Source organism: Embiotoca jacksoni, unplaced genomic scaffold, assembly GCF_022577435.1.
Source record: "Embiotoca jacksoni isolate LCO1_2020_lvr unplaced genomic scaffold, fEmbJac1.0.p SCAF_14, whole genome shotgun sequence".
Lineage (NCBI taxonomy): Eukaryota > Metazoa > Chordata > Actinopteri > Embiotocidae > Embiotoca > Embiotoca jacksoni.
Genome location: NW_027185274.1, coordinates 2087523 through 2111967, shown reverse-complemented (window position 1 = coordinate 2111967; position 24445 = coordinate 2087523). Strand labels below are relative to the sequence as shown.

At 42.5% G+C, this 24445-nt stretch overlaps 1 protein-coding gene across 5 annotated transcripts in view; it reads right to left on the bottom strand.

The window, feature by feature from the left end:
* Nucleotides 1–24445, bottom strand: part of LOC138197005 (chloride channel protein 2-like) — a 156665-nt gene that overhangs the window by 109578 nt on the left and 22642 nt on the right. For all 5 annotated transcript variants that reach the window (XM_069147441.1, XM_069147443.1, XM_069147442.1 and 2 more), the window contains exon 2: nucleotides 1017–1167. In XM_069147441.1, coding sequence (XP_069003542.1) covers nucleotides 1017–1167 — 151 coding nt within the window. The remainder of the gene's footprint in view (nucleotides 1–1016; nucleotides 1168–24445) is intronic.

Sequence of the window (24445 nt, the reverse complement as noted above, 5' to 3'; positions counted from 1 at the left end):
TTACGTCCAGTAACTATTTCTTTACTTAGTGCTTGCGCACTTGTGGTATTATCGTTCGATCGTGTTGTTATATTGTGGTCTTTAATGTCGAAAGATGAATTTCATAGGACATGTGGACCTACAGTACGGGAGCACAATACGACTTGAAGAGGATTTCTGAAATGGTTCTCACAGCACCAAGGCTCTGATCAATCAGCCCAGCAGCAGTATGCTGCAGTTTGTTAATCCATGTCTGACAGGACAGGTTTAAATTCAAGTCTTTTTCAAACATTTTAATACCACATAGGATGGACTCTAATACCCGTTTCACAGTCACACTGGTCAGACTGCTTTACATGCACTTGGAAAGTAATTCTAGTCACCAACTTCCTGAATTTATTGATATTTATGCAAAGTTTTTGTCTTCACCTCTGTCTGTAACAATATTCCCTAATAATACCGTCAATTGATCATTAAACGGGACCTGGATAAACGGCAGAAATCTGAAGGATAATTGGATGAATTGGATTGAATCCATTAAAATTAAAATCCGCTTTTGCAATACAACAGATGGCTCAAACAAATGAGCGCTTTGTCATTCCATTGAATTTAAGACTTTCTAGATAAACCTATTAAATAAATACCATTTACTAGCTTTCTTTTTGGAAACTGAAATCAGTCCTTTTTCCTTGAGATGTGAAAAAAGATGTGAATTACGGCTGCTCTGTGGAGTGCAACAGTGTCGGCTCTACAGTCAGCACTGATACAAATACAGAAGAAATTCAGGTTCAGGTTAGTTCAGGTTTTGGAGCCTATCAGGAACATTCATTCAGTTACTGTATATTTTTTAATTTTTTTTGGAGGGGGGGGGGGCGCTCAGGTCTCCTGCCAAACACCTTTGAATACAAACTGATATCACATCTATAACTATTAAGTGAAGATTTTCTTTTAAACCAAATCAGAAGGAATTTTCCGAGTCACTGTGGGACAGTAACAGCATCAGTTGTATAGAAGTGTTCCCGTGGTCGAACACTTACTGCGACACTTGGCGCAGCGTCCCTTGTCGTACTCCAGCAGGTCCAGGGCCCGGCTCCGGTCGCTGACCGATCGCCTCTGCCCGCTCTCCCTCAGCCGAGCGGCCTCCTCTTTGGCAAACACCCCGAGCTCCTGGGTGTAGCGCCCATACATCTGAAAGCAAACACAGACACACATTCAGCTTTTCTCATAACGTACACATCCAACAAGCTCTAATGACGAGGGGACGACATCGACAGTTTGTTGGAAATATGGTTGAACATTTAAACGAGAAGAAATCAGAACTACAGGACGTCATCTTGAGGAAGTCTTTTTCTAATTTCATAGCACTTCCTCCTCCTTTACTTTATCAATTCAGGGCCTTTTCATTTTCGTGGAAAAAATGCTGGGACGGATGATAAAATGTCGGAGATTTACTACAACAATATTTGACTTTCTCCTTGTGTCACATTTAAACTCGACAGTAGACTCTGTGGATGTCAGGGGGGGCCGTTGACTTTTAAGAAACACAACAACCTGATCACAATTATTAGTGAGAATATATTGTAAAATAATTTCCATTCAATTGTATAAAAACAGCTGGATTAAACTAAGAGAAATGTCAGATTTCAACAAGCGGCAACCAGCAGTGACGTCACAAATGAACGGCTGTTATGAAGCCTCAAGTTCGGATTTTGGCTGGCGCCATCTTGCTCTGCTTGCTTGGGTACCGATTTGATCCGATTGGAAACCCGGTGATACTGCGTCCTGCCCACCGATAGCCGGAATCTAACGGAACTGAAAAACACCGCTTTTTGAAGCTTATTTTATAATTAATGACGGATTATTTTCAGATGGACGTCCAGAAAACTAATAAGAAGGAGGAACTTCAACCAGCACAACTGAGATAACTGGTGGAGAAATGTTATTGACTTTAAATTGTATGAGTCTAGTTGAATGGGAGTCTATGGAGGCTTTTTGGAGCCGACCGTTGGTGGCCCACGGTGGTATTGCAGCTTCAGGCACTTCCGTATCCACCTAATTTTTCAGACCCAGAAGCTACGAACACTTTTATATACAGTCTATGATTTCCATCACTATTTCCACCGACTGAGGCGTGTCTGGCGCTCTATTGATGACATCATCTCGTTGCGCTGCCTTCCTCTTCTGCTGTGGTTTAATGACACAAGTGGAGAAACAGCACCAACATAAAAAAAAAAGATGTATTTTGATGAAATTGCTTCCTGTCGTTGTCAGTAGTTTCTTAGTATAGTTCAGAAATAGGCTTTGTATATAAAAGTCCATATTCATGTCATATCTGCCCTTATTTACAAGGCAATGAAAGCAAACAAAATATAATGTGTATATTCCATTGCTTAATGCCATAAGGTGTATTATTAAACCATTAATAGGCTTATACAGTAATAGTGGCAAAAATTGTTTATTAAATTGTTAATCGCAATTATTTGTATGACAATTAATTGTCAACTAACATTTCCTGATCGTGACAGCCCTAATCATACATAGTACCATGTACTGTATCTACCCTGACTTGCTGTTTGTGGTCTATATTTATTCCTTCTGTTCTATTACATCTCCATCAGTTTGCTTCTTTTGCTTCTTCCCGTCTTCACAGGATCATGTTTGTACAACCGCTTGACTCACAGTCTCAGCAATAAACTCAGTAACTCCTCCAAACAGGCCAAACCTCGACCTTAACTGGGACCCCAGCAGAACAATCCGCACACGTAAGCATACTCACTCCGAAAAACGACACAACACCCACAGATACACACATATACAAAAGATGTCAAGTCAGCAGTACAAGAGACAGGAAGCGCCAAGTTTTGTGCGCCGCCCAGACACCGGCTCCCCCACCCATACTGCTCCTGGGTGGTGGAGAGGAACAGGGGCTGTAATGATTTCCTCTTGGCCACCCATCACAACGCAGCAAGGATTTCAAACCCAACTAAACAAGCCAATCAAGGACATCCAGGTGGATTATCAGCAGTAAAAGTTGCCAACAGATACATTTTCTTTCCAATGACTACAAGATCTTCAGACTTTGATTTGCGACCAAACGTTTTTTTCAGCCATTCTGACCTCGTATTTATACCAGGGCTGCAGAATTGATCCAACTGGGACAACATTTTGCACACAGCATGCTCGAACTTCCTACATTACAGCTATTACTCTTGGAAGTCCAAACCCTGCGGTGCACAGCTGATGTCCACGGTGAGGGGCGAACAGCGGATGGAGTACACTACAGCCTCGCTGGTAAATCCAAGTGCTAGAATTTCCAAACTTCATTCAAGCCCTTTTGCTTGCAAGAGGACCGAAAGGCCGTCAGATTATATGTGGTCATACTGAATAGAAACAACAGTAGAGCTTCTCCGATGGAATACAGTGTAGAGACACATGTAAAATGGCTTCTGCATGGTGTTCTCATTTTTGAGATTATATGACACAAGTTTCAAATTTTTGTTTTTGCTTTGTTGTGGATGTTGAGGATGAAGGTGTTCGAGGAGGTATTAACATTGTTCTCATCAGACGTGAAGGTGTTCTAAGTGTTACTGGTGTTATTGTTGTTGGTTTGTTGGAGGTGTTCAAATCTAATGTAAGCTTTAATATAATCGTGATGATTGTGTAAGACATTTTGTCAAAGAAACTGCATAACAAGCTGATTTTCTAAGGAAAATGAAATGGACAAAACCTACTTTCTGGAACTAAAACGGTGTCTAAATCTTCCTAAAACAGTGTTGAGGAAAAGAGCGGAAGAAAAGAGAATTTGAAAATAAATACAAATGTACATTTTTCGTGAAGAATGAAGAGGACTATTATTTTTCCTTTTTAACCAACCATGTTGATTTGTAACTTGTATCCCTGCATACCTGGCTCCCCTTCCCAGAGTCACACCTGCAGTGCGGCAGCAGCAGAGTTGGGGCCTGGAGCTAACCGTCCACTGTACAGCTTCAGATGTTATGCCAAGTGAGAAGGTGATAAAAAAAAACAACAAGCGGGGCTTTGAGGTAAACAAGATTTAAAGTCTTGAGAATTTTACCCTTTTGATGGTGGTAAAGGATGAGTCAGAGGACATCGAAGGTCACACAGTCCATAAATCCCTTCATTGAATTGCAGCAGAAGCAGGTTGGAAGATCTTGGACAGACTTCCATGCAAAGTCAGTAGGATTCGTCCACTGAAGACCAGAGATGGTTGTACTAAATTTCAAGGCAATCCATTTAACAGTTGTGGAGATATTTAAATTTGCGTCAAAGTGTCGGATCGACTGAACAGCCAACATGGCCGTCCCAACAACCGCTGCTAGCGAGGCCAAAGGATCAATCAATTGTGTAGAAGTGATCGAAAAAAGCTCAAAGTTTCTTAGGACTTATTGTTGGATATCGTTTAGAACTCGTGACCTAAAATGCATTGTGGATACGAGCAGATAGCCGAGTGGTGTCAGCAGGGAGTCCGTGCTTCATTTCCTGACTGGGAATCTTTAACAAAGAAAAACTTTGTTAAAGATGATTGCTTTTGACTTAAATTGAAATAAAATGTCCAGTGTTTCTGACAAATAAAAAAAAAAAAGGATGAAGTTGTCTGAGTGCTTCAAACTTACAAGAAATGAAATCTAAAACATAGCTGACAAAATTAACACTAGACCACACTGGTATAAACACAGCATGTCTATGATCCCCGTTTCTGCCTTAATGTGTATGTGCATGGAAACTGTGAAACTAGAATATCTGTCAAATAATATGACTCGCAGAGTATAATGAACTATCAGCAGTTTAGGGGTCTGGCATGACCTTGAAAAACAAGCATTCCCTTTCCAAGTCCCAACAATGGCACTTCCCTTTTCACTTTGTCACTAATGCAAGTGTTTTTGCAAAGTGAAGAAACATTTATATTTATATTTCTGTTCTAATAACCAGATGTCCAGATTCGCTAAATAAATCCAGGTTTGTCAGGGTAAGTGAGAAGCCGGCTTACATGTCTTGGAACGTGGCCCCTATGTCCTGATGGAAGAAACTGTTTAGATAACATACACACAGGTGGGTGTGTGTACACACACACACACACACAATGCTGAATTGTGGCACCTTGTAAACACCGTCTGCCGTGCACCCAAACCGGAGGCCTGCTGGCTATTTTTAGCCACACGCACACACAAATCTGTGAATTCTTGTGCCCTAGTGTGTGACCCATATAGCCCACAGATCACTGCTGTTTAATTGGGGTCAACGATCACAGCAGGTTGACTGACAGCGGTTCAGGACTTCACACTGCAGAACTGTCAGTCAAAGACTGGATCAAAGACATTTACCTAAATAAAGGCAATTTAACTCACAGAATGGAAGGTGTGATGGGTTTTCAGGGGAAATTGTGAGTATACATGTTCGCCCAGGTTACATCACACCCATTTCGTGAAAAGGTTGACCCCTGCTGTTTCCCAGCACCGCAACCACATCTTGTGCAAGTCCAGTCTGTATCAATCATTTGTGGTATTTGTAAAGCCGTGCAAATTGTGTCACGTAGGTCAACGAAATTTCTGCAGTCTCTGTCACTGGTGCGAAAACTAATATCAGCACCAAAAAGCCCTTTATTAAATGAATCAGCCGTCGGCCAAACATGACTGACCTATAGCACACACAGTTCCTCACTCCCATTACAAAATCCTCCAGAACGAAAAGCTGAAAAATTGCATAAGCCTGGAAATAATATTACTGAATAAATACCTTTATGTAAGCCCTCAAGCTTCAAACTTACTGGATGATCTGAAAGGCCTGGGGAATACAGGATGCCTTTCAGAAACGAATAACTTGACCGGCAGATTGTCCTTCTCCATGTGTATCCCAGCAGGTGTTTTCCAAAAGTTTTAGCTTCCGACGTGGTCCAACAACACTTTGTATGACTTCCGTTTGAGGCCTGCAGGGGTTAGCGAGTTATGTTTCCAAGGTTACCTGACAAGAATGTCCCCAATTTATCAACACAATCGGACTGATAGATTATATGTTAGCAAATCTAATTAGAACGGTGTCTGCTCATGGCAACGACAGGAACGTGACCACCGGCCTTTCAAACGTTGGCCATAAGACTTCCAGAGGCCAAGGACTTAGCTCAAAATGTGTTGCCTACGTTTTTCCAAAATATGAGCACTTCAGTTCATTTTGGGCTTTTCATTTGTGTGCTTTCCAAATCATACTTATCGAAGGATCTGGGCTTGAAATAGGTGGCTTAACTGAACCAGGAAAGAGACGAGAGACTTTTCTGGTGGGCAAAGCCCAGGGGTGTGTCTCAGCTTCTCAAGGAGTTATGATTGGTACCGAGCTCTGAGTTCCTATCTTATATAATAAGACTGACAATCATTTGGATGTGATTCTGACTGAGATTGTGCTCACTATTTCCAAATCTTACTGAATTCTGTTTCCTATATGTGCCATTAAATCAAGTAGATTAAAAACAAAAAGAATATATTATGCCACACGCAAGTTGGAGATGTATTATGTTGAACTTTAATTGCACACGTTAAACAGGCTACCATTAGCTGCTTCTGCAATATGACTACAACTAAGGGCATCAAAATATTAAGTGACAGTTCTGCAAGAAATCAAGTCGTTAGAAAGACGTCCGGTGTGCAATCACATTTTGAGGCATCGTTATTGCCCAGTTATGCCAAATGTTTAAACACTAGGTCAACACTAATTACAAGCATTGATGTCATTGTGACCAAAAATGTAAACAACATCACAGTCGGACCAGACTTCATCGTAAAGGAACAGATGAAGAGCGAATCAATGAGAGAATCAAAAAGCTTTTAAAACATTGAAAATGTTTCTTGATGAATCTGTGTACTGAAAATGTGAAGCTGGTTCCAATTCAAAACCACTTCTTAATACCAAAACCCCCTTGGTGGGAAGGATTAATAGACTGACAAGCCTCAAAATACCTTGCCGGGTTCATGTGAAAGTCCACCATGGGAATAGGAAAGGAATAAACACAAACAGTGGGAAACAAAGGAAAAATCAAGAAGGGAAACATTTGGGGAGCGATTTGGGGTTTGTAACATCAAATGCCAACCGCTGTTCAACCCAAGATGCCATTCTGCATGGCATTCTTGGCCACATTCATGATGGCCAACCCAAAGTTTTAATGAAGTAAGGAGCCTTCAAACGCAACGGAAACTCAAAAGACCCGAAAACAAGAGGGCAGAAATAGACCTTCTCAGATGCCCCCCCTTGAAACTTGCATCTGACCAGAGGAAGAAAACAAACAGACCCATCCAGAACAAAGACATTACTGGTTGAAAGCCTATCATTATGTTGAGCATAGTCAGAGGCGGGTGCTTGGCTGAGCCAGCCTGCCTGCGTTAATTGATCCCAGATGAACGGGTTGTCCTGCACTCATTGTCCTGGCTACAGGGGCGACGGAGAGGGCACGGGTGATGAATTATACAAGCATCGATATCTAGAGAATTAGTAGTTGGGAAGACCCAGAGGACACTACGAAGCATCAAAACTGTTATTTGTCGTAAGGCCATGAAACCTTTCAAAGAGTTTGACAACATTCGACATGGATTAAACAAAGTTCAAAGACTAACTGACAGACAAGCAATTAATAAGTAACGAGCTTTGCCAAGACGAAAACTATAAATATGCCTCAAGGGTCAAATAACCTTGTTTAATAGCACTTAAAGTAGGTGAGATAACAGGTGAGCTGGAGGGGAAATAAGTCCTCACCTGTCTCACCTCTGTTTTTGTTGTGGAAATATATCACCTGTTTGAGATCTGAATATTTGAGGCGAGGTGCTAAACCTGAATTAGGCAGGGTACATTAATTCAAATGCATTAGTCCGGTCTTTTTTTTTTTTTTTTAAATTTTGATGGTGACCAGAGTAAACGTTTGAACTGTGAAAGTTTCAGGAACTGTTTTTATCCTCACTCTATTGGACAAGTTTCCCAAACTCACGGGTGACCAAGTTTTCTCAACACACAGAGGGAAATCCTCCAGCTACTGCAACAGCAGAAGTGTCAGTGTTGTAGGACTTCTCACATCGTAAAACTGTTTACGATTCTGAGCACGGTACAGGGATAAAAACAACCAGGGCGAGAGATAAGGAAAGGAAGTCATGTTTCATTGATACTGTAAGAAAAGTCTAGCGAGGGGAAACAAGTCAAGCAAAAGAAGACAGAGGAAAAGAAGTTATAGACAAAGTCCGTTGGATTTCAGGAGCCAATCAAAGAGCTCAGCTGGTGCCACACCGCCCACTGTTCCAGCCACTCAGAGGTTAATGAGTGCCCAGCTGAGCTGGAGTTTCATCAGTCCTGCACATCATAGGTAGAGTGGATACACACAAACACACTCAGACGTATATTCCCTGGCTTGGTAGTGTCCTGAAAAAAATGTCCTTACAGTTTGACTGAATTTCTTTTTGCTATGAAACCAGCACAAATATATCCACTGTGTTTCTTTGGATTTGTTTATATTATGGTCAAAATTATCCTCACGAAAAATCACGACGGCATCCTCGACATTAGTGCGTGAATTTCTAGGCCCGTCAGACGAGGTTAAAACTGTCACTGTTTATGTGAGCACTAATATAGTTTGTAATTCCTTTCAATTTCAACAGCCAAACAGACAATTATGCAGCCGGGAGCTGGTTCTGTTAGCCGTTGCTTTGTCAAATCCTTTTTGACATTCCTATGTAACTCTTTAACATCATTTGAATCCCATTGAGACCTCAGCCTTTGGTGTGAGCTTTAACAGTCTGGTTCATTGGGCTTCCCTCCAACTGGACATGTGAAAGAGAGACACCTAACGTGAGCTAAACCCCGCTAGTTTGTTTAAGTTTGAATGACCACAGCAACCTAATCCTTACAAACAAAAAGCCGAGTCAAGCATGATCCCACCACTTCCTCATTGGATTTACAGTCTGTCCGGGCTGCACGTTGGAACGTCGGGAGGCTTTATGACCGTTGGGAGAGCCGAAACTCATTTGTTCTCAAATGTGGTTGAATATTACGTCTTAATAACAAGTTCTAAGAGACAATAGCCCGGCCCTTAGCATCCCTCGTTAGCATCCACTCTCCAAACTTAACGAGATAAATGCTAAATGTTGGCGGGACAGATGACTTAAAGTTCAAGCAGAATAATCAACATTGTGTATCCTTGATGAGAAATATGCAAAACCATCCTTGATAGGAAACAAACAACTGATATGACAACGCCAGCTCTCAAATGTCAAGAAATCACTGCCGTGGGAAACATCCTCGATGAGGACTCAATGTTAGATGCCGTTTCCACAAAAACACAAATGTGCAAAGCTTTTAGACACCAAAAGTAAAGTGGTGATTCATTTTATTTCAAGTTAGAGTTATAGTTAAAGCTATTTTCTGAAAACTCTTTAATTGATCAATTAAAGTCATGCAACGTGCAGTAAAACAGCGAATCAACATTTGGTGTGAACACCCGATACTTTAAAAATGACTAAAAGTTGCTACATTGCACTATATGTCCAAATATGGTTAGATCTTCTGTACAAAAACAGAAAATGATCAATGATCATAATCTAGATTTCCTATCAGAAAAGAGACGACAAATATATAGAAAAATCTACTTCTGAAGATGTCTATAATTTATTTTTCTTTGTTATTCCTGTCGGGATACATAACTGCAGATCCATCACAAACAGCACTGTTAAGTAAAGACACTACTAAAGGGCTCCAGCAGGAAAAAGACAGGCAGTCCATTTTTGTACAAAGGTATCATGGGGCCACTGAGAACCGAGAAAGACAACAGCCTGTATGAGTGTGTGATTTTGTTATCTTGTGTGGCATAGCGTGTGGTTCGATGCCAACAACACACAAGTCAGGCCCAGCAAAGAGGGGAACGAGAGCCTAAAATATACATGAATGGGACATGAGGGCTGAAGGCACACACACACACACACACACACACACACACACACACACACACACACACACACACACACACACACAGCTGGCCGCAGTCCAAGCAGTCAACCCCAAATGACCAGAATCCCTCACCGTTTGAGCCCAGCATGCCACGACTCACTCCAGCTAATGAGCTCCCTGACAGAGTGTGTGCATGTGTGTCCACTGCAGTGTGTGTGTGTGTGTGTGTGTGTGTGTGTGTGTGTGTGTGTGTGTGTGTGTGTGTGTGTGTGTGTGTGTGTGTGTGTGAAGGAAATGGAAAACAAAAAAAAGAGCATTGATTTTAATCACTCACATTCAGAGCGGTGCAGTGAAAAACAGATAACAGGCAGATAAGCTGATGTTCTTTCTTGTCCGTCAACCTTCCTTTTAAAAACATTCATCCCTACAATAGCAGGTTGAAGAGGCCGTTCAACACGCACCTTTTCCTGCTGTTTGCTATGTGTGTCAGTACACTCGTGTGGGAAGGAAGGAAGGAGAGAATTTGAAAGAATCATTGTGCAATTAATCTAAAGGCGAGAATGTGTGAGGGGACTGGAGGTAGAAGGGGTGAGGAGTGAGACTGTGTGGGACAGAGGAAGGAATCTGATGCTTTAAGGATTCTTCACCCTCAAGAGGGAAAAACCGTGGGCACTGAATCCCTGAAAGACTTTAATGCTCACAGAATTTTTGAACACAACAGCACCTTTGTCTGATTTGGATGCGTCACCGTCAGCTACGTCCTCACTGACCTTTCTGGCCCTCAAAAATTCTAGGTCCATTTTTTTTGGAGGCAAAAAGATCCAAACATCCTATTTCATCAAAGTATAGCAGGTAAAATGTTCAGTAAAAATCTTTTACTTTGACCTCTAAAGAATGAGGTTTTTTTTTGTTTTTTGTTTTTAAATCAAATTTATTTTAACCTAAACATTTTAAGGGAGGTACATCCTGAACGGCTGCTCACACTGATGGCACTCAATTCTCATTTCATGGTTTCTCACCAACGTCATGGGAACACATCATCTTGGAACCATGAATGTATGTGTAAAAGCTTGTGATAATCCATGAAGTACATGATGATATATTTCAGTGAGTGAGATCCATCTGATGCCATTTGTGAAAATTCTAAGAAAAGTCGTAAGAATTCATCCTGTAGGAACCGTGAATCTTTCCATGAATCCAGAGTGATTCGTCCCTCCAGAAGCTTCCAAGAGGTCTGACCCCATTTAACGGCCTGAATACAGGCCGAGTAAAAATTATTGTGTATTTTGAAATGGATCGGCTTCCAACAGCAGCAATAGTTCCTCACGTTGTAATGAGTGTTTATACGCAGTAAAACCATGAGCATGGATTAAAAAACTAGACCAGAAAATGTAAACATCGCTTTCTTTTTCCTTTGGAAAACCAACCACATTAATAACATTGTAACTTAACCTGTGGCAGGTCAGTCAGCAATGCGGGTGTGTTGGCCTCAAGTACGTCTAGTAAGCTCACTTCGATCAAACTTGACAGCCCAACATATATATATATAATTTTATTATAATTTTTATAAAAAAAAAATATATATATATATATATTTATTTTTTTTTATTTTTTTTTTAACTTGTAGTCTTGAGCCAACTGATTACATGACAACAATTGTCAGATTTCCTGCATCTCCTCCTGGAGCCATAAAAGGCTTTTTACAATTTGTTTTCACAAACACAATCGTACTCCCTGACATCTGTAAACACACGTCTCCTTCAAAGGTTACTCTTATTCTGCCGTTTTCTGACTTTTCACTCGGCAAATATTATTTTTACTGGTCGATCAGCTCTTGAGCAGCCTTGAGTGTAATTCCTCCAAGTTTGATAAATACAGACCCAAGGAAAAGCAGGATTTTACTTGTAAAACTGATTCAAAGTGAGCAACAAAAGAGACCTACAAAGAAGAAAGCGTGGAGGAGTGGGATGAAAAAGATTTACTGTAAATAAAAAGTTTCCCAATCCTACTGCGGGGCACCCGAGGGAGGAAACAGGGAGTCTTCGCTGCCTGTGCCAGGCTGCCATGCCAACCCTCTGGGCCTCTCTCACACTGACCCAGAGCCGGACAAACGGATGGAAGAAAAGAGGGAAGGATGGATGGACAGATGACAGAAAATATAAGAGACAGGAAAAGCTGCGGGAGGCGTTTGAGAAAAGCAGCGTGGCAGTGATAGACAAACTGTAAAGAAAGGTGAAGGAAGGTGAAGGGAGGGGGGCAGAGAATGGGTTAATGTGTGTGTGTGTGTGTGTGTGTGTGTGTGTGTGTGTGTGTGTGGTTTGGCACAGTGGACAAGAATCCATCCTACAGTGTGAGCTGAATTTAGATTTTAACTGTGCACTCAGGAGGAGGGACGAGGAGGAGAGCAGGAGAAAGAAAGAGGAACGGCAGGTGATTAATGAGAGAGGCTTCACACCTGTCTGATGTCAGAGCAAAGATATGCAGTCAACTACAACACACACACACACACACACACACACACACACACACACACATATATATAAGAACCATCCGACGATGGTTTAGAAAATGATTTCAGCTGCAGCGTGTGCATCTTGCTGTACAGTTTAATTATGTTTCGGAGTTTTAGTTAAATGAATGTGATTATTCAGTCCAATAAGCTCCCAGAGGACAAACCGAGCTCACACACAGTCCAACTTCTTCCCCTCGTCTCTCTTCATATCAGTTACATGTAGACAGACGAGCACTGATGTCTCGCTAACATGGATCTCTCTGTCTCTCTCTCTCATTCACTCGCTCCAGTAGTTGCTTCCAACGGCAGATCGGCAGCTGCACATTTGTATTAGAGCCACGTTGTAAAACCGCCGTCACAAGAACCACCGCACACTCTCCAAAAGCACTGATATTCACCTGTGGACTGTGTGTGTGTGTGTGTGTGTGTGTGTGTGTGTGTGTGTGTGTGTGTGTGTGTGTGTGTGTGTGTGTGTGTGCGTGTGTGTGTGTGTGTGTGTGTGCGTGCGTAGCAGGTGCACTCTCCTGTTGCCTCATTAAGAAAAACCCATATTTACTCAGGCCCATTCAGCACTGCTGGCAAACAGCACTCTTGCTCCTTCCAAACACTTCACTTCCATCACTCCGTGTCCTTCCGTGTCCTTCCGTGTCCTTCCGTGTCCTTCCGTGTTCAACGTTTGAAGCCACACGAGCAGTTTTGAAGGCCGACGCTGACATTGATTTGTTTTTTTAAAACCACCTTCATCCATTTCATTTAATTCAACCCAAACTGTAAAACTTTGAATCTGCTATAATCAAAGTGTTTCCTTTTAATCAAAGGATAAAATGTGTGGCACAGAAGGTGTGGCAGAAACAGCAGCCGACGCGGCAGACGCACTCGGATCCATGTTTTAGTGTCTTTCGGCTGGTTGTTTTGGTCTCACCATGTTTCCTGCTCACTGCACTACAGACAGGCAGCGTAAGCGACTGAGGCAAACAAACAAACACGTTTCAACAAACAAAACCTAAATTCGAGCAGTTTATAAGTAGGTTTATGTTTTCTCTTCAGTTTACAGTCTATATTTGCTCAATGTATTCTGAAAAAACAAACATGATGCACCACATGCTCAGAGGTGATAAAGGGTCTGCTGAATGCGACGATACTACGGGACTCTTTCCATCCACGAGACCAAAAGTCTTTCAACTCAGCATTTGAATTGATCCCACCGGTGCGCAGGATATCCAGTCGCCTTTGAGCGACATATTTCCTGACCTCCTCTGAACGCAGCCTGATTTGACTGAAGTGACCACACAGTTCAGAGTTATGGAGCTGCTTTGGCTTTTTTTTTTACTGTCATAAGTGCATCTGAAATCATCCTGGTCGAGAACGGTGCGGTTAAACAAACACACACACACACACACACACATACACAGAGAGAGAGAGAGAGAGCTGGTTGGGACTCCGGATGCTTTTGACTGGCAGCAGCTGAGCTTTCTGTGGGAGGGTGAGACAGTAGACAAAGTCGTGTTGCCAACTGTAAGTTCAGGACAGAAAGTTTTGGAAGCAGTTGTGTTTAAGAGCGAGGACTTCGCCATGTGGGCGGTCCGGACAATTTTAGGCAGCAATTAGCGTGGTAGCGGCGGTGTGCAGGCTAACGGCTAACTGGCTCGTGATGAACCGGCGGACCGAGCGAGTGCGCGTGCGACAGCGAGGGAGCGGCAGTGTCGTCTCGTGCCATTTATTTACAGCGTGCGTCGCTTTCTTGAATAACGGTTCACTTTGACAGAAGACTAGAAAGTGGATGTTGCTTGTACATCAAACAGCACAAGTCCATCACTCAATCTGGAGCCTCCAACACACTGATGAGCAGAATCAAACATCTTCATGGTTTAGTGAATCCGCCCAAAAACCTCCCAGTACCATCACTATAGTCATGATGGTATAGTATGGTAAGTGCTGTGTTGTATCAATGAATGCATTAGCCTTTTATCATATATAAACTGTATGAAAATGTAATAATGCAGCGCCAAAAGGCAGTGAAAAACTCGGAGTCCAAATACTGCTGCTAAAACGCTGCGACGCCAACTCGACATGTCGATTTCTGAATCAAATTATGTTGATAATCTCTCCGCATTTATTCATTTAATTCCATTCTGACCTTGAATGATTCAGTTCTCTTGAAATAGAAGTCAGATAATGGCAGGCTGAGAGAGGCGCACACCCACTCACCCACCCAGGGGGGGAGAGGGGGTGTCAGACATCTGATATCAAAACAACAACAAAATCAATGCCATTCAATAACTGCCATCACAGCAGACACATTTCTAAACATATACCACTATGATGCTGTTCATCACAGTATGTTCTCTTTCCTCCATCCCACCACTATCTTTACCATCACACACACACACACACACACACACACACACACACACACACGGAGAGAGGGAGTGAGAATGAGGGCACTGCAGCGAGGGTGTTGTGTCAGTCAAGAAGAAGTTGTGCCGGACAGATTCCTATTCGGCAAATGCTTCAGGTGACATGACTGACGGCAGAGTAAAAATAAATGAGGAAGAAAAGCCTGTGGCCCTCAGACGGTGTCTAAACCGGTTTGTGAGCGATGCACAGGTTTTGGATAATTGGATAAAAAGTTACCGAATGCGTCAGTCATCTAAACCATCAATTTCAGGTTCACGCGCTCAAAGAAGTTCTCCGTCGTGCTCTGCGGCTGTCGACAGGAAAAAGCAACTCACTCACAACATTGTATAGACCATTTCATGCTTTCAGCCTTCACAGGCTACAGCACTTCAAACTACAGTTTAATACACCAGATATAACAAAACATTTGTTTGAGGTTCAGAGATGTACCTGACAGGAAATAGTTTAGAAAGTTTTTAAATGAGAATTGAGATTGCTCATTAAGGCAGCAGCATAAACCTCATGAATAAGAATGTAGAAAACATATGTAAGAAACAGAATATATTTTCTAACTAGTATTAACCATCTTTCTTACAACGGTGAATTTCTACTAATTATGTCCTGGTATGTTGGTGTGTCCACTTGTTTTTTTGGACAAAGCTGAAAAAAGTTCTACTTTGAACAAGTCTGATTTTAAAATATTCAATAGTCATTAAAGAGTAAAAATACCAAATAGTGAATGTAACTATCGTCTTATTTTCCTTGTTTGTACCAGCACCTGGTAGTAATGTGTTACTGCCGCCAGAAGGTGGCACTAATGCACCTCAAAGCTGTTTACCAACAAAAGAAGAACATGGTAAAGACTAATAAACTGTATCTAAACTAATAGTAAACTGAAGGTGTGTTACTAATTGACTGTATTAGAGACACAGCTTCCGAGTCTGATGCGGAAGTGTCTTAAACTTTAAAACCAAGAGATTACACCATCTGAAAATAATCCCATCATTAATTAAAAAATAAGCTTCAAAAAGCTGTGTTTTTGGGGGCGTGTCTGTTTGATTGACAGGCCCGTGGTGCAGTCAGGTTACAGCTATCGGTGGGCGGGACGTAGTATCGCCGGGTTTATAATAAGATCGAGTCAGATCCGTCGCTCGCTCCCTCACCAGCTCGCCCAAATATGGTCACATCCTGCTCCAAACCGCTCCGAACTAACAAGATGGCGCCGGACAAAATGTTTAAAAAAGTGACCGAATTACATCCGATCACAGACCAACCGGTGACGTCACTGCTGGTTGGCGTTTGGGTAAAACGTGTGTGGCTCGGTGAGATGAGATGCTACGGTACGAAAAACAGGACAAACATGCAAAGAGGACTGGAGACATGACAGAGGTCCGTGGGGAACTTCTTCAAAAACAATTTACAAAAATGTCGTGCGATGCAGGAAAAGCCAGCAGATTGGAAGTCTCCCACAGGGAGACGGAACAACAGTCAACGAGTTCCCAGCAAATACCGAAGAGTATTTTAGTTTGAAATGGACCTCCCAACTAATTACATCGACACGTCAACGCAGCATCTGATTTTTTTTAAATGAATCGAAGATGAAACGCGACACGACAGAAACAAACCAGACAAAAGAGTCCCAGTGAGAAACAGGGAGAGACGGAGGGAGGAGAGGAGGGAGGAGAGGAGAGAAGAGGAGGGAGGAGAGGAGAGAAGAGGAGGGAGGAGAGGAGAGAAGAGGAGGGAGGACGCACATTAACGCACAATGACTCCCTGTGTTTCCTTCACTCCTCCATTCGCCCTCTCACACATGCTCAGGCAAGACACCGGCATGGCACGGCCCCGTACCGGACACACACACACACACACACACACACACACACACACACACACACACACACACACACACGAGAGAGAGAGAGAGAGCTCAGGACACACAGTCCAGCAAACTCATCACATCTGACTGAGAAAACACAGCTGTGACAATAACTGGCCGGCCTGAGAACATGATGCACCAGAAACTGTATGAAAGTCCAAAAAAGAAACAAAAAGAAAAAGAAGAAGAAAAATGAAGAAGAAAAAAAAAAAAAAAAAAAAAAAAAGGCACGAAGAACATCAGACAGAAAAAATAATCCCAGCAAGATGAAACCGAAAAAAACAAAAGGCAGAGAGAGAAAGAAGGAGTGATGCAACAAGTGGTGTGAAGCCCCGAGAGGTGCAGAGAGTTTGAGAAGACATCATGCAGAGGTGGAAACATGAGAGTCAAAACATAAACAAGACTCCACCGAGTGTGAGAAAGAAAAACACAGAACACACGTGAGAAAGTCAGGGACGGAGACAGGTGAGAGGACATGAGAATGTCTCGCTGAGGGATCGGAGGATCCCACAGCTGCTGTGTCTCACACACACACACTAAGACAAGACAGAGAAGAAGAGGATGAAGAGGATGAAGAGGAGGAGGGTGCCTGCCTGTTTAGGCCAGATTTGTGTCAATATCTGTAATGAAATAAAGGCTGCCTCAGACAATATCCAATCAACCTGTCTCTGTGTGTGTGTGTGTGTGTGTGTGTGTGTGTGTGTGTGTGTGTGTGTGACACCTGCAGCCATCAGCATATAGCTGCAATGCACAACACAAACCAGCTAACAATAGTAGTGGTACAGTAGAAGGAGAACAAGAAGAAGGAGAAGAACAAGGAGAACAAGGAGAACAAGACGCAAACAAGAGGAAGAAGAGGAAGAAGAGACAAGGAAAAGGGTAAACAAAGGGGGAAGACGACAAAAGAAAAACATTATAAATGGTTTCGTTGGAATCAATACTTTGAATAAACAGAAGCGTTTTAACGAACCTCAGTCTCACAGGAAATATTGCATACAGGAGGTAATTTAATTTGAAATGAAGGTTGTAAGATTGTTTAAATAGCATCAACATCCCCACTGTTTGTACACAAACACAGAACAACAAGGCACACACACACACACACAAAACACACACACACACACACACACACACACACACAAATGACTTTTACCCCATTTTAAGGGATTACGTTTCTTAATTTTATCACGCGAGGTGAGATTAGCTCAATCAAGTTTACACACACACACACACACACACAACAAAGAAAGTATTTAGCACTATAATGTTGAAATTAAACTAAAGGAAGGAGAGGACGTGTACAGGGGAGGAGAGAGAGCGATGGAATAATTTAACTCGCAGCACACAGCAGAGGGTGTGTGTGTGTGTGTGTGTGTGTGTGTGTGTGTGTGTGTGTGTGTGTGTGCTGAGCAATTTGTACACACAGTAGGCAATAAAAGAGGAGTTTTTGTGGTGTAACATCCACTAAAGTCAGAAAAAGGCCTAAATAATATCCATTTTATAACCCAGTCAATCTGCATATATTGCTCTGGCATCAGTTTCGCGCTGCCTTGTGAAATTCACTTTGGGACGACCTCACGCAGCTTTCCAACTCCCAAACACTCAGAGCCGAAGCACTTGGACGGGACACCGTGAAATCGCTTCACGGTGGTGCCTCGGTAAATCCATTTAGAAATGACGTCAGTGCATTTCAGGATGACTAGAGGATATTAAATTAAAAAAAAAAAAATGTAGTAAGCATTTCTTTTATCACAATATTACCATAAGTGACACATTTCTACTTTAGAACAAAACCTGAGGGGAGGGAAACAACAGCAGATCGTCACCAGAAAATAAACGCTCATGAAATATCTACAACTTGAAGCTCTGCTCCTCATAAAAATGTAAAAATAGGACTTTTTATCCAACAACATTGGACACAGAATATCTGGAGACCGATATGTTCTGCGCGTTTGCATATGCACAGATGCCATCTACACAGTTCCATATGAAGGTACGTGTGCAGACACATCCTTGACATATATGCAGATAACAGGGAGTAGAGTTTAATGGCTCAGCTGTAGATGAATATCTGAACAAGACGGCAGAAAAAAAAAAAAAAGGGGATTTCTTCTTAATTCATTTTGACCGGGAAAAAAATGGAATTCAATAAAGTTCTGAGAATAAGAACAAACACTGAAAATGATAACTTTGAAGAATTTAGATCACTGACCAAGAGCAAATCATCTGAACTGTCCTGACATGTAGACTGATATGAGTCGGGTACAAAAAAAAAGGCCTTTTAAGTCCGTTATCAAACAAAATCCTCAAAAATCCTGAGAACAATATGTAGCCTTGTTCATGGCTCGCTGGTGTTAGCCACGTTAGCTCATCCTCTGCAGTAATTCCCCACATGGCTCTGAATAGTCACTAAACCACTAAACTTCTCGTAGCAAATGTTTCACAGAGGATCAATTGTGAACGAGTGTATTAAATGTCTAAAGCCTTTGCACATGTAGCGAAAGAAATCAAGAACAGAATTAAAGGAGGTGGCAGAGATCAGTTCAATCATCTCTGGCATTGTTCAGCCGACCAGTCCAAGTCCGTTATATTTTCACATCTAGATTCAGTGTCCGGAGGGATTTTTTTAAAGTCTCAACAGAAAAAAAAACGAAAAAAAAAAACTCATGCACGATTTGTGCAAGTCGAATCCAAACCACATGTGGAGGTGGTTTGAAATGTGATTCCTCAGACGGGACGCCCTGCTGGCTCAGATCGGGTTTCTCGCGTTACTCTTAACGCAACACACAATGACGACGTCGTTTTCGGAGCGAGAGAGAAGAATCGATGCTGCCGCTAGCAGAGAACAACAGTCTGTGGACTGACGGCAAAATAAGTGGTCTGCGGCCACTTTGCTTAAGCGTTGGAAAGCATAGCTACGCGTACGTTGTTGCCACAGCAACTCATGTCTGGACACAACAAATCCGATCCCCTCACTTATAAATAACGGTGCGGACAGATCGACCTCAAGATCTGATTTGAGAAACAAATCCGATTTACCTGCAGTCTGGAAAAAAAAAAACATAAAACAGATTTCAAATGTCGTGTTTTGTTCAGCAAATTATCAAAAAAAAAGTTATTCAGTTTAATATGAACAAGAAAAAGAAAAGCCTCGAATCTGAAAAAAATGAGTGATCAAAAAAAGTGATATTCCAAAATTGCTTAAAAAAAAAAAAAATCACTCCATTCTTTGCAGAGTAATTAACGGATAATCTGAGTGATCAAATATAAGGAAAGTGTTCCCCCAGAGCCTCGGCCGTATTACGCTGGTGATTGGATAAAGCTCTGGTAAAGGCCGTGAAGCTCTAAAGCCTTCATGATTGCCAAACACAACGCGGGGCCTTTTAACCAATTTCAAGTGGAGTGAGAGTTGTGTGTTTCCTTCCAACACCTTCCTATCTCTTCCATCCTCTTATCTCGTCGCCCTTGGCCTGCTCCGACCTGACCGCTGAGCTCAGACGACTCACTCTTGGCTTTACAATTACCTTCTGAGGGAGTTTGGTCTGACCTTCACTGCATTATACAAGTTCGCCTCCTACACGTCCGTCTGTCTGTCTGTCTGTCTGTCTGTCTGTCTGTCTGTCTGACTGAAGACATGTCTCAACGAGAAACGAGTGAGAGTGATGGAAAGCAAGGTGTGTGTTGTAATTAATTTAAGGTGATGATGCCCATCCATCCTCAAGCAAAGTGGGTGTCACTGGTTAAAGTGCCCCCCCACACACACACACACACCTGACTGATTAAATCAATGCCCCCTTCTCCCACAGGCCACAGCAACTAGTGCTGCTGATTGTTATTGCTGGTACTTCTGAAGTGTGTGTGTGTGTGTGTGTGTGTGTGTGTGTGTGTGTGTGTGTGTGTGTGTGTGAACTAGGTATGTTCACTTTATTGTAACTTTATGAATGACACTGAGCAATTGGAAGTTCGATTTTTGTTATATTTTTAAACCTGAATTCTTAACATTTTCAGCGGTTTTCAAACTTACTAAATTAGAGAAGAAAAAAAACCATTCCTGTAACTAAAGCTCATTGCCTGCATTTTTCTACTAAAAATGTGTGTTTAATAGGAGGTATTCACTGGTGCTCTCTCGGTTATTTTCTCTCGATAATACTGACACGTCTCCTGAACGCCTCACATCCAAGCTATTGCTAGACTCTAGACTTTACCGATGTGCCCTAAACGCCTCACGTGCAGGTTCTCGGTAGATCCCTACATGCAGGCGCTATGTGAGGCTGCTAGATGCTAGCCAGCGGGAGAAGCCTCCAGTTATTGCAGCTCACACAACTGACAGGTGTGCGTGGTCAGCAGCGTGAGATGAGGCGCTTTAAATGTAAAGTTTATTGAAGCTGAGACCGAGTGGATCTGTGTGGACGGGCTGCCAAAGTAAAGACTACGTATGGGAAACCCTGTGGCTCACCGACACTGATGAGGTTTATTTCAGCAAAAAACAAAGCAAAAAAACAACAACTATGGTTTAAAACACAAATGTGTCAGTGTGGATGTCGCTTAGGGATCAGTACAATAACAACGCAGTTTAATCGGTGCCATCAAAGAATTAAAAGTTCGGTGTGCAGCCACATAAGTGTTATCGCAAATATTCATCAACTGTCCACCACGAGAAGATATTTTTGATCGCATCAAAACTATTTGATTTCACGCTTCACTTCTCTCCGTCCTGCCAGAATGGGATCTTTTTATGTTTCCGACCGCAACCAGCTGCAGATCAGCTGCAGGGCGAGAGGACGACCACTTAACCGCACACGTGCCAATATGACGTTCAGTCTTGGAACAGCTGTCGAACTGATAGACTGTGAATGCCAAACATATAGACCGACTTGTGGGCATAAAGCCACGTGTTTGTGGTTGCGTGTGTTTATTGTGTGTGTGTGTGTGTGTGTGTGTCAGCACTAGAAATGTTGCCAAAGCAGCTGTATGGTCAGTCGGGCCGGTCAAACGGTGTGTGGTTATACGACAGTGTGCTGCAGGTGTAACGGATGTATTGATGTTGCAAAAGCAATATTTAGTACAGCATGACCTCGAGAAAGACACGGTGTCTGAAAACATGACTATAAATACCACACACGCGTCATAAAGTGGATAAAAATGGACACACACCGGTGGGTTTATGTGGCCCGGAGGTCATATTGTGCAATTATTGTATAGTAATTGGCTTTTTCCTGTTAAATCAATTAAAGTTGGAGCTGTGAAATCAGAGAAATACTCCCAACACCACAGCAGCAAAAGATCTGCATTACAAGATACAGAAGGGATTTACAAAAATGGAGTCTATATTATTGTTTTTCAGTGCAGTCATATACTGCAGGGCGCGCACACACACACACACACACACACACACACACACAGCGAGGTGGGAGATATCATATGACAGCAGCTCTAAAGGCACTTCTGTCATTGTTGCATAAGTTTTCAACAGTTTCTGGAGGCAGATTGCAACAGTCTCTACAGCTCACTGTAAAAGACGTTACTGTTTTAAGTTTACTGTAAATAACTTCACGTCATCTGCATTTGAATCATGAAGGTTTTAGAGGGCATTCTGGGCAACAGTGCAAATCAATGAGGAGCACTGTGTTACGGCATTATTGGGTTTTCAAGATAGTTAAGACGATATTGCAGCTTATAAACTAACGAATAAATGAGTTTGTCTGTTCTGGTAAAAACTGTTACGTTAAGTGGGTGGCAGATAGTTGTGAGACAAGAGTTAGAAACGATACACAAGCTTTTAAAATCAACTGTGTCAACCTATTGTTTGCTAACTGACCCACTTCAGTAACTTTTATTAAAACTATTGTAAAACTCTACTTTCCCGGCTGATGCAAAGCTCCACACTCATACCGTGGACTGTTTCTAAAGATTGAGGATGTGAAAGCTCCACAGAAGTGAAGCCAAAGAATCTCAATAGCCCACTGGTGGCATTATATATCAGAAACCCCACCCCCTCCATTTTCGCAGATATGACAGAGGCCAAAAAAAAAAAAAAAAAAAAATCAAAGCAATACCTCAAATACCTTTTATGCAAAATCAGGTTTCTGTCATGTGAAGGTCTTCTAATCAGAAAAAAATAAACACCTGAACAAACGTGAGAAGTTTGGTTTTACGTAGTTATCTGACACTGTGAAAAAAGGGTGTGACATTGTGATTGACAGCTGTTCTGAGGAAGTGGTCGCGGACGCATCGGTGTAAAGGCGGGTTCTCGATATCAAAGATGAAAAAGATCCTGGTTCTAAATGACTTTACGGGCGCTAAAAGGCAGCGCACGTATTCAGGATTGTACAGTGGGAGGAAGGAGGACTACTCAACTTCAATAGCAAGTGAAGGAAATATGAAAGTCACAGAATATTTGGTCAATTAATGGTTATAAAAACATTGTAAAAAGCAGCTGTTGGAAAGGTTTGGTTACAAGGCAGTGGAACAAGTTAAAACACCAGGGAGATAAAGCTGATCAGGCCTGATGAACAGCTTCCTGTGACTCAGACCTGGAAGCTGCTCGTTACAACCTCAGACTCTGTTGGCCACTGCAGCAATAAAATCTGATGATGACAGCAAAACACTTCAACATCATACGTCTCTCAGGTGTTAGGCTGTGTGTATTACAGTGTGTATGTATGTATGTATGTATGTGTGTGCTATCACGCCTCATATCACAGCTTATGTTGTTCAAACTGCAGCACAGTAAGCCAGACAATGTATCAGACAGCTACTGCATTAGAAAAATGCTTTGTGTGTGTATTGTGTGGTGTGTGCGCATTAAAGAGCGTGTTTATCCCACGCGGCTGTCGGTGTGCATCAGTCACGGCTCTCGTATGCTGGAGCCTCGTGCGGCGCACCGTAGCATTACCCTGCGGCACTTTATTGGAGCTGAACCCCAACAAGTTTTCCTCCTTTTTTCTTTTCTTTTCTTTTTTTCCCCCCTTTTTTTCCTCCCTCACCAGAGATAAATGGAGGAGGGGTGAGGTGTGTGGGGGGAGGAGGGGAGGGGAAAGAGGAGGGGGGGGGGAGAGGGGGCAGAGCTGCTGCAGCTTGGGCGAATGTATTAGAGACAGATCGATGTGTGTGAGCTCTCCACACTGGCAGCCGGGTTCGGGAGGAAAAGAAAGAGCGCCAACACACACACACACACACACACACACTTTCTTTTGAGTATGGATGGAGGGATGAGTGGAGGGGATAGATAAAGTGGGTGGAGGTGAGGTGGGAGAAGGGTAGGAGGGCAGGCAAAAAAAATGTAAATAGCATCTATTGATCCAACCTTACCGTGAATAAAGCGGAGCGGAGCGGAGCAGGAAAAAAAATAAAAAATGCAGCACCCGTCTCAGAACTCAATCAAGCGTCCCAGTCGGCATTTTACAACTAATACATCACACACGACACGCATACTGTTGAATTACACACACACTAGTAGATTATGTACACACACACACACAAGTGCTAATTGCATCTGCATCACAACAATTCAACACAGAGGGGACTGAGCCTTCAATCTGAGAACAGATGATCTGTTTATACAAAGGTTCCTCCAATTTAGCACGCACGTACACACACACACACACACACACACAGGCACACGCACACGCACACACACAAAGTGACCGAGAGCTACACGGAGAGCTTCATATCGGCTCTTCGGGCTCTGCGTCTCACCTGGACCGGGAGAAAAAACAGGGATGGAAGGGGCGAGGATCAAAGAAAGAGGA